This window comes from Papio anubis, chromosome 6 (genome assembly GCF_008728515.1).
Source record: "Papio anubis isolate 15944 chromosome 6, Panubis1.0, whole genome shotgun sequence".
NCBI lineage: Eukaryota > Metazoa > Chordata > Mammalia > Primates > Cercopithecidae > Papio > Papio anubis.
In genome coordinates, this window is record NC_044981.1 from 131,880,317 (window position 1) to 131,896,719 (window position 16,403).

The 16,403-nt window shown below is 39.3% G+C and overlaps 1 protein-coding gene across 35 annotated transcripts in view; it reads left to right on the forward strand.

Annotated features, from left to right (window-relative positions):
* The window catches only part of EPB41L2 (erythrocyte membrane protein band 4.1 like 2), a 235,323-nt gene that overhangs the window by 142,437 nt on the left and 76,483 nt on the right, over positions 1-16,403 (forward strand). For all 35 annotated transcript variants that reach the window (XM_021937876.2, XM_021937882.2, XM_021937886.2 and 32 more), the window contains one exon: positions 14,192-14,234. In XM_021937876.2, the coding sequence (XP_021793568.1) occupies positions 14,192-14,234 (43 nt within the window). The remainder of the gene's footprint in view (positions 1-14,191; positions 14,235-16,403) is intronic.

Below are 16,403 nucleotides of genomic sequence, written 5' to 3' on the forward strand. Positions count from 1 at the left end.
TAGAGCTTAATATACCCTGTCCTAAATACCAGCTGGATATTTATTAGGGACTAGATAGGAGAGACACTTTCAAGTTTTACTACCTGACAAGGGCCTGTGATATGAATATTTTATATTGTTGTATTAAAGCAAATCTATAAATTTTGGAAATCATATGAGCAGTTTAGTGTTGACATTCTATTATAGCTATTGAGAATTACGGCCAGTATTCTGGATGTGGGCAGGGAAGGGACGTTTTGCACAGAAGAAAAGTAATCGTTCCAGCATGAATGATCATGATGTGGGTGTGGAGTTTCAAGTTGTCCAAAGGGCTGGAGGATGTGGCAGTTCCAGCCTCTCTGAATAGGAAAGACCAGTGAGGGGTAGGCATGCTGGCAGGGGGAGGTAGGGACTCGTGTTGCAGCTGTGTTTTCTCATGAGCACACTGTTTTAACTTAGACCATGGGTTAATTTGGGGTGACTTTGTGGGGAGTGCTAATGGAGTTTATGGGAAAGCAGCTGGAAAAATAAGTGAAGATCATTCTTTGAATCTTGTATCTCATGCTGAGGAATCTAGATTTTAAGTAGGAAGCAACAGAGTCAGATTTGAGTATCAGAAAGAACCCGTTCATAGTGTGGAGCGAGATGATAGGGGACTGAGACCAGAGACAGGAAGGTCAGGAGACAGTTGCAGTAGTCTCGAGGTGATGAAAACCAGAGCAGTGGTACTAGGAGTGAAGAGGAAAGGACAGAGATTCAGTGTAGGTAATGTCCGCAGGACTTTGTGACTGCCACCTCTTAGCTATGGCAGCGAGGGGAGAGTTGGGGAAAAGTCCTAGGTTTCGGGGTTGGGGAGCTGGGGAGCTTGATGGAGACTTTTATACAGGGACCTTGGAGGAGGAGCCGCAGTTTGAGGTATGCTAGGGAGCGGAGATGGAATTTAATTTTTATTTTGCCAAGTTGGACATATTCATAAGCTGTTAGCTAGATGATTGGGGATCAGGGAGTAGGTGAAGCATGAAGGAAGTTAGCAGTAAAGAATTTGAGAGGCCAGGTGTGGTGGATCATACCTGTAATCCCAGCACTTTAGGAAGCCCAGGCGGGAGGATCACTTGAGCCCAGGAATTTGAGACCAGCCTGGGCAACATAATGAGACTTTGTCTCTACAAAAAATTGAAAAACTAGCCAGGCAGCGTGGCACATACCTTTAGTCCCAGCTATTCGGTGGAGGGGAGAGGGGTGCTGAGGTGGGAGGATCACTTGAGCCCAGTAGGTCAAGGCAGCAATGAGCTGTGATTGCACCACTACACTTTGGCCTAGGTGACAGAGCAAGACCCTGCCTAAAAAGAAAAAAAAAAAAAAGAAATTTGAGAGCGAGTGTAAACTGTTGTTTAAAGAAGCGTTTGGCCATGGAGAAAAGAACAGTTGGGAGAATGATACTAGAGGATATAGACCTGCAGTGTCCAAGTCTTTTTAGTTAAAGCCTATATACAAAACATGTGTCTAATTTTATATGTTCATCTTACCTTTCATAAGAGACACTACCATGTATAATAAGGAATTAGGAATTCCTTATTTATCATTAGTGTCTTTCTGTTAGTAAGAATGCTATGGTAGACCCAACCAAATGTACCTTTATCTTTTTTCTTCCTTAATGACCTTAATCTCTCCTTGACTTTAGCCATTCCCTTTCAAGGCCACACACTGGGTCTTGTCATGCAGGACTTTGTGACTGCCACCTCTTAGCTATGGCAGCGAGGGGAGAGTTGGGGAAAAGTCCTAGGTTTCAGGATTGGGGAGCTGGGGAGCTTGATGGAGACTTTTACACAGGGACCTTGGAGGAGGAGCAGCAGTTTCAGGATTTTTTTTTTTTTTTTTTAACAAGAATGGATCACAAAAATTTTCATGGAGAGAAAATCTGCACATTTGTTTGGTTTTAATATCGAACTGTATCTCATAGTTGAGACACTGAGGTGAAAGCCTTTTTAGTTCATTCTGAGTATGAAAATCTATCATTGTTAGTGTTAAAGCTTTTTTGATTTCTATTGAGAGTGCTTATATAAATTTTACTATGGAAAACGTTGTTAAAAAAATGGATGTGTTTTAACAAGACACATCCAACAAGAATCTTGCTCCACACCGTAAACAGGTTCTTTCTGATACTCACATCTGACCATGTTACTTCCTACTTAAAATCTAGATTCCTCAGCATGAGATACAAGATCCAATAGGCTGATACACTGGGGGAGGATGAGGAACTGCCACATCCTCCAGCCCGTTGGACAACTTGAAACTCCGCAAGTTTTCATGATGATGAAATGTTTGATACCTATACTGTCCAGCATGGCAGCCATTAGCTGCATATGGCTATTGAGCACTTGAAAGAGGGCTAATGTGTCTGAAGAAATAGACTTAAATTTTATTTACTGTAACTAATTTAAATTTAAATAGCCTCGTGTGACCAGTGGCTATCATATTGCACCGCGGAGAGAGTTTACTGAGAGTTTTGGGGTTGGCAGATTTACTTTGATGGAAATAACTTTGACTTTAGCTATGAGAAAACCCAAGAAAAGTGTATGGTTGAAGAGAGAAGAGAGTGACTATGATGACGACAGTCATGAAAAGGATTAGTCTTGAATAAAGATGTTATGTCATCCTGAGTCTGCAAGAAACAGAATAAGAGGTGGTGCAGTTGTTAAAAAAAAAAAAAAATCTTAGTTGAGCAAAGTGCAGCCTCAAATCTCTGTGAAATAGAAGGTAAAAGCATTTGCTTAAGAGTGACTAGGGTAGCAGTGAGACAAGAGAAGGAGCCAACCAAGAATTAGTAAGTGCATTGCTGTTAACAGTTCTTCTGAGATTGGGGGGTCATACAGTTGGGATGGCAGTAGAATATATTTGTGTGTGTTTTTCTCTAATTGCCATTAGCAACCTGAGTATCATAGTTGAGAAATGGGAGTATTAGCAGAGTTCTCAGTTGACTGTGTTCATGGAGGCAATAGTAAGAGGATGACGGATTGTGAAATCTGGAGTTGCTGATGAGATGTAATTAAGCTGATTATTCACAGGGCCACAGGAAAGAAAATTACTGAAGCTGTAATAGGCTGATACACTGGGAGAACATGGCTGGGGCAAAGGATGAATGTTCAAAGATGTTGAAGAGTAGGTACAGTGGGGATACATGGGTAGAAAATTAGAAGGAGAGGAAATGACTGCATCTGAGAATGGGCTGATGGAGTCTAATGAAGTGAAGAGCTATGTGATGATGACAAGACCCAGGGTGTGACCTTGAAAGGGAATGGCTAAAGTCAAGGAGAGATTAAGGTCATTAAGGAAGAGAAAAGATAAAGGTAAATTTGGTTGGGTCTACTGTAGCATTCTTATTAACAGAAAGACACTAATGGTAAATAAGGAATTCCTAATTCCTTATTGTACATGGTAGTGTCTCTTATGAAAGGTAAGATGAACATATAAAATTAGATATATGCTTTGTATATAGGCTTTAACTCAAAACACAGGAACTTAAGAATGGGGTGTCCATGCTGCGTGTGTTTATTGCTGTACTATTCACAATGGCAAGACTTGGAACCAACCCAAATGTCCATCAGTGACGAGACTGGATTAAGAAAATGGCACATATACACCATGAAATACTATGCAGCCATAAAAAGGATGAGTTTGTCAATATCCCTTTGTAGCCAAGGACATGGATGCAACTGGAAACCACATCATTCTCAGCAAACTATCGCCAAGAACAGAAAAGCAGAAACACCGCATGTTCTCTCACTCATTGGTAGGAACTACAGACAATAAGATCCACTGGAACTTCAGGAAAAGGGCTTATCCACAGGAACCCTATCATAAAGGAGGGAGGAGGGATTGCACTGGGAGTTATACCTGATGTAAATATGTGAGTTGTGGGTGCAGCATAATATAGCACAAATATACATATGTAACAAACGTGCACGTTATGCACATGTACCCTAGAACTTAAAGTATAATAATAATAATAAATATATTATTAATAAAAAAAAAAGAATGAGGTGTCTTTCTGAGACATTCACTTTTCAGGAGTGAATACTTAAATATAATTAGCAATATATTTAATTATATATAATCTAATTTGCTATTACTTTTGTATTGTGTAATTTTAAAAAATTTCTGCTTATGTAGACAAAATCCAGTCCTCAAGACATCTAGGCAAAACAATTCTTATTCTTCCAGTATAGATTTGTATGGTATCCTATTTTTTTCCCATAGAAATTTATTACTATTATACTAACTCAGCTCAATCAGTCCTACTTTGTTTAAAGCCCATGCAGTTTTAACAGCAGAATATAATGATGTAAGGATCTTTCTTTTTCATGCTGAATATTATCTGTACTTATGGGAAATTTTGATATTTGTTTCAACCCATTAGAAAGTAAAGGTGGGTGAAAACCACAATTATTTGTATAAAAAAATTTTCATGGAGAGAAAATCTACACATTTGTTTGGTTTTAATATAGTACTATATCTCATGGTTGAGACACTGAGGTGAAAGCCTTTTTAGTTCATTCTGAGTATGAAAATCTGTCATTGTTAGTGTTAAAGCTTTTTTAATGTCTATTGAGAATGCTTATATAAATTTTACTATGGAAAATGTTGTTAAAAATATGTGGAATCAAGCAGCATGTTTGTTCAATATGGAATTCCAAGTCCATATAGTTCTTGTATTCATGTCTAAATGAAACCATCGTTAAGGGTTTTGGACTCTCTTTAAAGGGAAAAATACTGTCTTGAATTTTGATGTTAATAGTTTGGCATTTGGCCCAAAATGACATTATAATGTCATTTTGCTGCACGCTATATTGAAAAAGGAGCTTGTTAGAAATGTAGTTGATATCCATGGCTAACTTTATGAAAATTAGTTGAAGCAGTCATCTGATAGACCATTTCTTTCCAGAAACTAGAACTAAAAACTCAAATGTTAAAGTGTTTGCATATATAAACTATTCTTTAATAAAGTTCTACATTCAATCCAGTTAAACTTTATAATCACACATTCTCCCAGATGTGTAGTGAATGTTTCACTGTGATACAGTGCCTGTAACTTTTCTCCTAACACCAGCATTACGGTAGAGTTCTTTTAAACCCAGTTTAGGCAAAGGTATATTAAAGGGGATCTGTTTCAGCACTATAAATTCCTGTGAGAAAATGCAGATTCTAGACAGAACTACTTTGAATTTTTAACATTTAGTAATACACTGTGAATCGGGTGGAATTCGTTAATTTCTCTTACCTGGCCAAATTAGAGATCATCTAAAGCCAGTGAGGAAGGCATGGCGAGGCATTTGAAGAAACTTCTAACTCTGGGATCTTAGGGTCTAACTTAAAGGGGAATTAAATGAGTGAGATAGATGTTTTTTGAGGGGAAAGGAACTGTTAAAGAAAAAGTTATTCTAACACTTGTTAAAACGGTAAGACAGACTACTCAGGACTGTTGCAATAGGTATAAGGACCTTTGCAGTGGGGTTTTGCAGTAGGCAAGAGAGATTGGGCTCAACTCCAAATACAATAAGGAAAAGTGGAAATTTATAGTCAAGGAGCAGGGTGGGGGTCAGTAGATGGGAAACTACTAAGAGGAAACATCAGGGGGCACTTAGGGGAATTCTGGCTAAACCAAGCTAACAGGAGTCTTGCTGAAGGCAGGTGAGTGTGATCTGATATCACTTGGGGGATGGTGGAGGATGAGGAACCCCATCAGATATCAAGGGTAGTTAGTAATGAAGGGTGGGGCATTCCCACTAAACCAACTTATTAACAGGATTCTTGCTAAAGTTGGATGGTGTGTAGATGGACAGAGAAGTCTGAAAGTTGAAGCCTAATTGGGAAGAGGATTCAGAGGAGCCTGACTAAAGTTTGGTCAAGAAAAGACTCTTTGTCTTAACTAGAAGATGGATTTTGTGACTGTGTTTTGGGTTGTTATCCAGGTCAAGCATGGTTGGGACCCTGCTGTGGACAACCGCAGACCCAGACTACTAATAGCATGCTGCCAGTTGATGTCTGTGGTTGCGTATCTCGTGTCAGGTGAAAGTGGTTAGCAAGTAGAATAAAAAGACCCAGTATTCTTTGGTACAGCTACTTATTGTGATGGGGAGGAGTTAAAAGGAACACTTAGATATGGTAATGTAGAAACTGTGCCCTGCTAGGGCTTTCTGCAGGAAGCTGTCAGTAATTAGAAGGTTTACTCAGTGAAGGCTGACAAGCCAGCAGAGCTTGAAAAATGTCTCTCTATATTGAGCTTTCAGGAAAAGAGTGATTTCTACATAAAAAGAACTCTAGAGCTATCCTACTCAAAGAGTGGTCCAAGGACCAGCAGTGTTGACACCACACAGAATCTTTTTAGAAATGAAGAACTCCAGCTGTCACCCTAGACCTGCTGAAATAGATTTTATTTTGGCTGGATGTTCAGGTGATTCAAATGCACCTTTAAAGTTTAAGAAGCACTGATGTAGGGCTAAACTGTTCTTTTGATGTAGCAGAGAGCATTACAGGAGTTTGAAATGTCATGAAAGCCATGGGAGGAGGGGAGTCCTAGTGAGCCCATGTGGTTCGTGGTCCCAGAAGTGTTCAAATATTCATAGCCACAGAGGCAAGAGTTAGGCCATTCCCCAAATATGGACATTTGGACCATATATTCTGAGGTTCTTTCTAACACTGGTATTCTATGAATGTGAATACAGTATTAGGATTCACAATTAAGCTTTTTTTTCTTTTTCCCTACATGTTTCTGTCGCTAGAGCATAATTGATAATCATCTTTAACACTTTTTCTGGGAACCCGTAATGAAAATGTTGTAGGGGAAATGTCGCAAGACAAGACTTTCAGCCTCAGATTTGTGGCGGATAAAGAGTAAGATTAAGGAGATTCTCTAATTAACTAATAGAAAGACTTTGGTGTAAAATACATATAAGTACAGCTATTCACTGTGCTGCTTAAAAAAATTTCTGTAACCTTTTAAGGCAGGAAAAAAAGTACCACCTCTTTTTGTGCCTTGGATTCCTTTGGCAGTCTGCTGAATTCTATAGGCTGCTTCTCAGAACAGTGTTTTCAGTGTATAACTTTAATAAACTACACAGGGCTACAAAGAAAGCCAATAACTAAATAACATTCCCAAAATAGTAATATAAAATTTGAGACAAAGTAATAGGCATGTGTATTAGTCCATTTTCACACTGTTGATAAAGATATACCTGAGGCTGGGCAATTTAAAAAAGAAAGAGATTTATTGGACTTACAATTCCACATGGCTGGGGAGGCCTCACAATCATGGCAGAAGGCAAGGAGGAGCAAGCCACATCTTACATGGATGGCGGCAGGCAGAGAGAGAGCTTGTGCACAGAAACTCCTGTTTTTAAAACCATCAGATCTCTTGAGACCCATTCACTATCATGAGAACAGCATGAAGATCCATCCCCATGATTCACTCATCTCCCACCAGGCCCCTCGCACAACAAATGGGAATCATGGGAGCTACAAGATGAGATTTGGGTGGGGACACAGAGCCAAATATATCATTATGTGTTTTTATTTATATATTAATCATCAGTATCAAATCTAATAGCTATTGTGATTTCAAAATATTGGCTAACATAAATGGTCTTTTAAGATCTGCAGCTACTACAATGTGATGTGGAAATGTTTCTGATTTCTGCAGGTGACAAAGAGGTTCTGCTGATATTAACCAGGTTTTTTTCTGCTATGTTCCTAATTGACAGTGATGCCAAGTTTCAGTTACAAGTTAGTAAAAATAAAGATGTGTAACGTTTTTTCCCCAAACTTGAGTTCATTAACTCCGGATTTCATGTTTGAGGGTGATTTAACGATACTTGATATTCTAAGGCCACATTTTAATTTTAGTTTACTTCTGATGGAAGCCTGTTTTAGGATTCCATGTAACTTTTACTATTAGTCTCTTATTTTACTTGATGTTCATTCAGGAGATAAATATTTACTATGTTCATGTTTTGGGTTTGGAGTGGGGAGTGGAGAAGGGAAAGTAAGGAGGATACTGAATTGAGTGAGTAACTGTTCCTGCCCTTAAGCAATTGGCAAAATCCTTGGTGTTTTTTGTTTTGTTTTGTTTTTTTAAAATAAACCAAGATAAATTTTATTGAAAACTGATATAGGTCAGCTCTTGAGTTTTGCATGGTTGCTTACACCTTAATGTTCGGGAAACATCGAGAAAATCTGTGTCTTGCCTGATCTTGAATTGCCTGAAACTGTCACTTTCCGGGGTTCCTTCCCTGGAGAATGTTTTAGGATGCTCCGGGGGGGGGGGGGTTGTCCATGGACAAAGCTGTCTTTTAAAAAATTTGCCAGGTGGGGTTTTACTGTTTGTCAAAATGTAGAAAAGCTTAGCTGGATAATACTTTAACATATACATAGAAGCTCTTAGACTAGTCATATCTGTAACTATTTTCATGAGAAGGCATCATGTTATTGATGTCTTCGTTTCCAAGAAGACTCTTTTCTGCAGTAAAGCAGCTTTATATAGAAAGGACTGACATGAGACATTTTTTCTAAGGAAAAGGGGTTTGGATTTCATTTCATCTCACCTGTGAATACAGTAACTGTATTTGGTGAACCCAAAGTCTGATTTATTAACTTTTTGTGGGTGAAATATTCATGTAGAGATTAAATTATTTAATGTATATAGCACATCACCTATGGAAATATAAAATTATGTGAAGAAGAGATATATACCAAAAGATGACAGTTTAGCTTTATTATTGCAAATAGTGATCTACTAATGCTGATCTGCTGGGGAAAGTACTTGTATGCATATTTATTCTTCAGGAATGAATATTGTTTGAAAAGAACTACCCTGTGAGGTAGATATTGTGATCCCCATTTTGTGTTTGAGGAAATTGAAGCTTAAAGAAGCCAAGGAATGTGCCCAAGTTAGGGTTGATAGAAAACCGGAATTTAACTGCGTGTATTTCTGATTCCAAAGTTTATATATGTGGCTGTAGCAGACGAATCTCTAAGTCTAAAACCTGGCAATGAATACTGTAATGTACCATGGGGTGCGGGTGGTTGTTGTATGTTGTGCACACCCACCCTCATGCATTTTTCTTATTCTCTGATGACATTTTCCATCTTTTTCCATCTGCTTCTTGGTCTGCCCAGCCCTCCTCCTTAAGTGTCAAACCAAGAAGTTAATTTTTATTATTTACTGTATTTATTTAAAAGTTTTGTTTATTATTTCTTCGTAACTGATAATGCAGATCATTAACTTGTATTTCTTTTAAGTCATTTAAGTAATTTTTTTTTTTTTTTTTACTTAGGAATTTATGATACTATACCCCACTTACCATCTAAGTACTCATTAGAGATACTTATTCAAGTAAAAATAAATGTAATAAAAATAATATAACTTGTGATCATTTAAGATGATCACAGTGTGGAGAGGAAGGAGGCAAGCAATGGGCATGTATCAGTCAGCAGGTGTTAATTTAGTGCTTACTGGTTGCCTAAAACTGTATTAAGTACCCTGGGAGATGTAAATATTATGGTCTGTTCCAGCCCTTGCAAAGTTGTAGTACTGGGGAGTGAGAAGATGGCCTAATGCTTGGCAGGAATGGAACTTAACAGTGTCAAAGTGAATGTGGTTAGGAAAGGGAAAACCAGGTGAGGAAATCATGCTGCTGTGTGATCACATCAGGTAAACTCCGCCCACATAGTCTTTGGATGGGCTTGAAAATAAGCCATTTCAGCCTTCAGTAATCTCTCTGGCAGTGTTGTGGAAAGTGGCCTGAGAAGGACACCAAGTCTGAATTTGGCTGGCTGACTTTTCACTCATATTGCTGGGTTTATAGAGCTGACTCTCACCATGCCCTGTAGAAACTTTTAGGTAATTTGTACAAGGGCTGGGTGCTTTAGGTGAGAATAGAAGATGCCCGGTGGCTGGGACACAGGGTTAGTCCCTGGGGTGACAAGCTTCCACCATCTTCTGGAACAGAAAAGGGTCCTTTGTTGCTCTTCTGTATCGGGGATCTGTATCACTGTTCAAAGTTAATGAAACTGGGGATTTGGAAGGGTCTGTCTTTAAGACCAGCACTTTCTCCTCTACTGTCTTCTTTCTCTGTGTTAATGTTCTGGGGATTTCTTTTTTTTTTTTTTTCTTTTCAACTTGACACTATCCAATTCCATTTTTCTTGCTACGGTTGTTCCTTGGGTGAAAATTCCACCCATTTGCCCCTTTTTCACCTCTCTCCCAGCCTCCAGCCAGTCTGAGCTAGAGGCTGAATGATGTGTTTTTTCATTCTTGTGCACTCATCGAGGCTGGCCATTTGTGAGCCAGCTGTTGGGTGGGACAGCAGCTGCAGTGCATGCAAACTGAATGGCAGGCTGTCTTGTGAAGGGAGAATTAGAGCTGCCCCTCACATGGCACTGGAGGCACCCTTAGAGAGGCCTGCTGCCCCTCACATCAGTAGTGCCTGCAGCTGGGACACCAGTAATGTGAAATTATTGAGAGGTTTGAATATAACCAGTGTTAGAACAGAGCCATGCACACCTTGGATCCTTGCTACCCCGAGTGCGGGCCATGAACAGTAGTGGAACCCGAGGGGCCATGCACCTCTGCTTTCATAGCATCTTACAGTTTCACTTTTTAATAGTGTCACTTAATGTTCCGTTATACCATTTTAATATGTTATTAAGACAGCAGGTTGTTTTCTGTGTACTAACAAGCATTTTAATTGTTTGCTTTATGTATCTGAATAAAATTCTGTTTAAGCACAGATCTTATAACAGTGGTCCGCAACCTGTTTGGCAACAGGGACCGGTTTTGTGGAAGGCAATTTTTCCACAGACCGGGGCGCGGGCGAGGGAATGGTTTTGGGATGAAACTGCTCCACCTCAGATCATCAGGCATTAGTCAGACTCTCATAAGGAGCGTGCAGTCTAGATCCCTGTCTTGTGCAGTTCACAATAGGGTTTGTGCTCCTCTGGGAATCTAATGCCGGTGGTGATCTGACAGGAGGTGGTGCTCAGGCGGTAATGCTCACTTACCTGCTATTCACATCCTGCCGTGCAGCCAAGTTCCTAACAGGCCACGATCAGTACCAGTTCATGGGCTGTGGGTTGAGGGCCCCTGTTATATTATTTTGGACACTGCTTAGAATGAATAAAACTACTAGACTCATTTATTTGAGTTAGTTTATTGTGCCTCAAAAAACTGCAGTTCTTCTATGTTAGTGATAACTTGAGGATAGATAAGTGTAAATATAAAAATATAAACAAAAATCTAAATTTTTTTATTGGTCTTTTGCTTATAGCTTTGAAAAACAAAAATTTAATGTCCTTGGGTAGTTAAAACCTAGTGATTATAAAATTTGGTCTTTTTTGCTTTAAGATGCTATAATAGCTTCCTAGCATTTTTTTTAAAGCTTTCTTTTTTGTGATTAATTGGAGAGTTTATTTAACTTCCATTGGATGTAACTGTTGACTTGTTTTATTTTTTTAAAAAACGTATTGTTACACTTTAAGTTCTAGGATACATGTGCAGAATGTGCAGGTTTGTTACATAGGTGTACACGTGCTGTGGTGGTTTGCTGCACTCATCAGTCTGTCATCTACATTAGGTATTTATCTTAATGCAATCCCTCCCCTAGCCCCCCACACCCTGACAGGCCCTGGTGTGTGATGTTCCCCTCCCTGTGTCCATGTGTTCTCATCGTTCAACTCCCACTTATGAGTGAGAATATATGGTGTTTGGTTTTCTGTTCCTGTGTTAGTTTGCTGAGAATGATGCTTTCCAGCTTCATCCATGTCCCTGCAAAGGACATGAACTGATCCTTTTTATGGCTGCATGGTATTTCATGGTGTATATGTGCCACATTTTCTTTATCCAGTCTATCACTGATGGGCATTTGGGTTGGTACCAAGTCTTTGCTATTGTGAACAGTGCTGCAATGAACATACGTGTGCATGTGTCCTTATAATAGAATGATACATAATCCTTTGGGTCTATACCCAGTAATGGGATTGCTGGGTCAAATGGTATTTCTAGTTCTAGATCCTTGAGGAATCACCACACTGTCTTCCACAATGGTTGAACTAATTTACACTCCCACCAACAGTGTAAAAGTGTTCCTATTTCTCCACGTCCTCTCCAGCATCTGTTGTTTCCTGACTTTTTAATAATCGCCATTCTAACTGGCGTGAGATGGTGTCTCATTATGGTTTTGATTTGCATTTCTCTAATGACCAGTGATGATGAGCTTTTTTTCATATGTTTGTTGGCTGCATAAATGTCTTCTTTTGAGAAGTGTCTGTTCATATCCTTCACCCACTTTTTGATGGGGTTATTTTTTTCTTGTAGATTTGTTTAAGTTCCTTGTAGATTCTGGATATTAGCCCTGTGTCAGATGGATAGAGTGCAAAATTTTTTTCTCATTCTGTAGGTTGCCTGTTCACTCTGATGATGGTCTTTTGCTGTGCAGAAGCTCTTTAGTTTAATCAGATCCCATTTGTCAATTTTGGTTTTTGTTGCCATTGCTTTTGGTGTTTTAGAAACGATGTATTTGCCCATGCCTATGTCCTGAATGGTATTGCCTAGGTTTTCTTCTAGGGTTTTTATGGTTTTAGTCTTACATTTAAGTCTTTAATCCATCTTGAGTTAATTTTGTATAAGGTGTAAGGAAGGAGTCCAGTTTCAGTTTTCTGCATATGGCTAGCCAGTGTTTCCAACATCGTTTATTAAATAGGGAATCCTTTCTTCATTGCTTGTTTTTGTCAGGTTTGTCAAAGATCAGATGGTTGTAGATGTGTGATGTTATTTCTGAGGCATCTGTTCTATTCCATTGGTCTGTACATCTGTTTTGGTACCAGTACCATGCTGTTTTGGTTACTGTAGCCTTGTAGTGTAGTTTGAAGTCAGGTAGTGTGATGCCTCCAGCATCACAGCATTGTTTGTTATTTTTGTTAAGGATTGTCTTGGCTATACAGGCTCTTTTTTGGTTCCATATGAAATTTAAAGTAGCTTTTTCTAATTCTGTGAAGAAAGTCAGTGGCAGCTTGATGGGGATAGCATTGAATCTATAAATTATTTTGGGCAGTATGGTCATTTTCACAATATTGATTCTTCCTATCCATGAGCATGGCATGTTTTTCCATTTGTTTGTGTCCTCTTATTTCCTTGTGCAGTGCTTTGTAGTTCTCCTCGAAGAGGTCCTTCACATTCCTTGTAAGTTGTATTCCTAGGTATTTTATTCTCTTAGTAGCTATTGTGAATGGGAGTTCAGTCATCATTGGCTCTCTATTATTGGTGTATAGGAATGCTTGTGATTTTTGCACATTGATTTTGTATCCTGAGACTTTGCTGAAGTTGCCTATCAGCTTAAGGAGATATTGGGCTGAGACAATGGGGTTTTCTAAATATACAGTCATGTCATCTGCAAACAGAGACAATTTGACTTCCTTTCTACCTATTTGAATACTCTTTATTTCTTTCTCTTGCCTGATTGCCCTGGCCAGAGCTGCCAGCAGAGCAGCCTGAGTAAAGTTTTCTTAAGGAGCAGGAATGAGGGGAAAGTGAAAGGGAGTTCCTCATGATTGTTACTTCCAACTTAGAATCAGATTAAGAAGAAAGAAGTATGTTATATTAAGACCAGGAAGGGAAATATTATCTACAGTCTGACCTTACCTCTCTTTATAATTATAGAGTTGGAGGGAAAAGGAGGATTAAGGAGGAGGAGGAGTTGGTTTTAGGAGTTGAGATAATTGTTTGATTGGTACGTATATACTTTTAGCCATCAGTTTCCATTTTCACACTTTATCCTTCATGATTAAGAATCCATTATTGTCCTTGAAAAGCTCTCATTTCAGTGTCTGCAGGGGCTATTTGTTGGCAGTTCTACAGAATAAAGACTGTGTGAAGATATGTCTCATCATTTGGACCATCTTAGATGCAAAAGAATGAGGCCCATGAGACCCACCTTAAAAGCATTTGAATATTTTACTTATAATACACACTTAACACATTTACACACATATGTACCCAAGAACAAAGCAATACTTAGCCCAGTGGAATGCTAATAGGTGACAGTCGCTTTGAATAGGACTTTATTAAAATGTGTTTACACGTAAATAATTATGTGAACTGTAAACTGTTCTATTTTAGACTCTAGAATATTTCTTATGAATTAATTTTTTTTCCCTCACGCAGAATTGGCTAGATCCTGCTAAAGAAGTAAAGAGACAACTGAGAAGTAAGTATTTAAATAATCATTCTTTGAAGTTAAGGTATCTTGATATCTATTTGTGATATAAGTGATCAATAATAGAATGGTCAGTTCTATTTTGCGTTTATGCCATCTTAGAAGTTAATAATACTAATAATATTTTTGTGGAATTGTGACTGTTTTGTACATGGCTTGGGGGCTTCAAATTTTGAGAAGGTTCTAGACTCACATTCCTAAATATTCACTCAGAATATCCTACCAAGTAACATCTGACCTTTTTTTTTTCTGGGAAAGAGAGAGAAGCTACTTTTCTGTAAATTTTACTCCAATGCGACCTGACACTTATGCTTTGCTTCATTTTGAAAGTGTATAATTGGTTCAATATGCACATCTTTGGTCACAGAGACATATAGAGACACTGTTCCTAGTACTGGAGTGAGGACTCTGGGGAGAAGCAAGGGGAACCATCTTTTTTTTTTTTTTTTTAAGATGGAGTCTCGCTCTGTCACCCAGGCTGGAGTGCAGTGGCCGGATCTCAGCTCACTGCAAGCTCCGCCTCCCGGGTTTATGCCATTCTCCTGCCTCAGCGTCCTGAGTAGCTTGGACTACAGGTGCCCACTACCACGCCCGGCTAGTTTTTTGTATTTTTTTTAGTAGAGACGGGGTTTCACCGTTTTAGCCAGGATGGTCTTGATCTCCTGATCTTGTGATCCGCCCATCCCGGCCTCCCAAAGTGCTGGGATTACAGGCTTGAGCCACCGTGCCCGTCTGGGGAACAATCTTTTCAGTTCTCTGAGGTCACTGCCATCCCTGCTCATTGGTTCTACAATCCAAGGCCACGTTGCATGCTCTTTGAGCCTGGGGTTGTAGTTAGGCCTCACTGTTCCTTTCTTCCCCTTTCCCCATTTGTTCTTGTTGTACAATCCCAAAATGACTTCAAGGGTCCCACTCTAACCAGCTTCAGTTCTCTCTATACGTTCTGCCTTTGCAGGTTGTGTTGCCTGTGGCTGGTTTTTTGGTATCTGTGCCAAGAAACATGATCAACAGAGAGAAATCTCTGTTAGGGGGATTCTGGATACTTAATTTACTTCAGGGTCTGTGAATGACTGAAGCAGAGAAGGTAGGCAGCTACAGGCAGTTGGAATTTTCGGTCTGGAGAATAAAATCTGAAGGCTGGTGAATTCCTAACAGCCTTCCTCGACTGTGGGACCCAGAGTTGTCGCAGGAGAAACCTCTTCTCCAAGTGCCAGTCAGTAAGATGCCCTTTGTACTGTTGATTTCATTTCCCTACTTATTTATAATTCCTAAGGTCAAAATACTGAAACCAATCTGTACTTTCCCTTCTTGCCCTTTTCATCTACCATCTAGCTCCCATTTTAGGTTCTTCACATTGGTTTTCTCTCTCTCTCTCTCTCTCTCTCTCTCTCTCTCTCTCTCTCTCTCTCACTCTCTCTCTCTCTCATGATTTATCTTTTTGGTAGTCTTCCTATCATTTCTTTGGTTCCCTGCTCTCTTTTTTATTCTGAGCATATACCTTATTTTCCCCATTTCCTCTTCCTATAGACTCATCTTTCTTTTCCTTTTTTAAAGTGTGTTTGATTAGAGTGACCAATCTCCTGATTTGCCCAGGACTGAGGGGCTTCTAAGGATATGAGACTTTAAGTGCTAAAGCTGGAATCAGTCCCAGGCAAGCTGGCATGGTTGGTCACTCTATCCTTTGACTGTTATTCCTGGCTTTCCCGCAGTCTGTCTCTTGCATTTATTTTCTTGGTGTTTCATCCATTTATGCTTGCTTCATGATGGAAAATGGAGGAAAAGAAGAGGAATAAGTAGACACCAGATACATTATGCTTGCCTTATGGGAGAAACAGTACCAGAGTTTTGAGACTTTTTCCTTTGTCCCTTCTGCAGTTGTTACTTTGCAAAGTGCATGCATTCAAAAAGGTTACGGATGCTTAGTTCTTATACTTCCTCTGAAACCAGACCTGCCAAGTGACCCAAACAGAGAGAGAACAGGGCAACCTCTGAAACATGATTGATGTTCCATTGTGTTGTTTCCTATGGTTTTGTTTGGGTTCTTGTTTGATTATTATTATTTGTGTGTGTGTGTGCCACACGCTTCAGAGTCATGGAGATTTCCTAACTTTTGGAAGCGAAACCTCTTGCCGATTATGAATCACGTTCTTATGTTTTGAT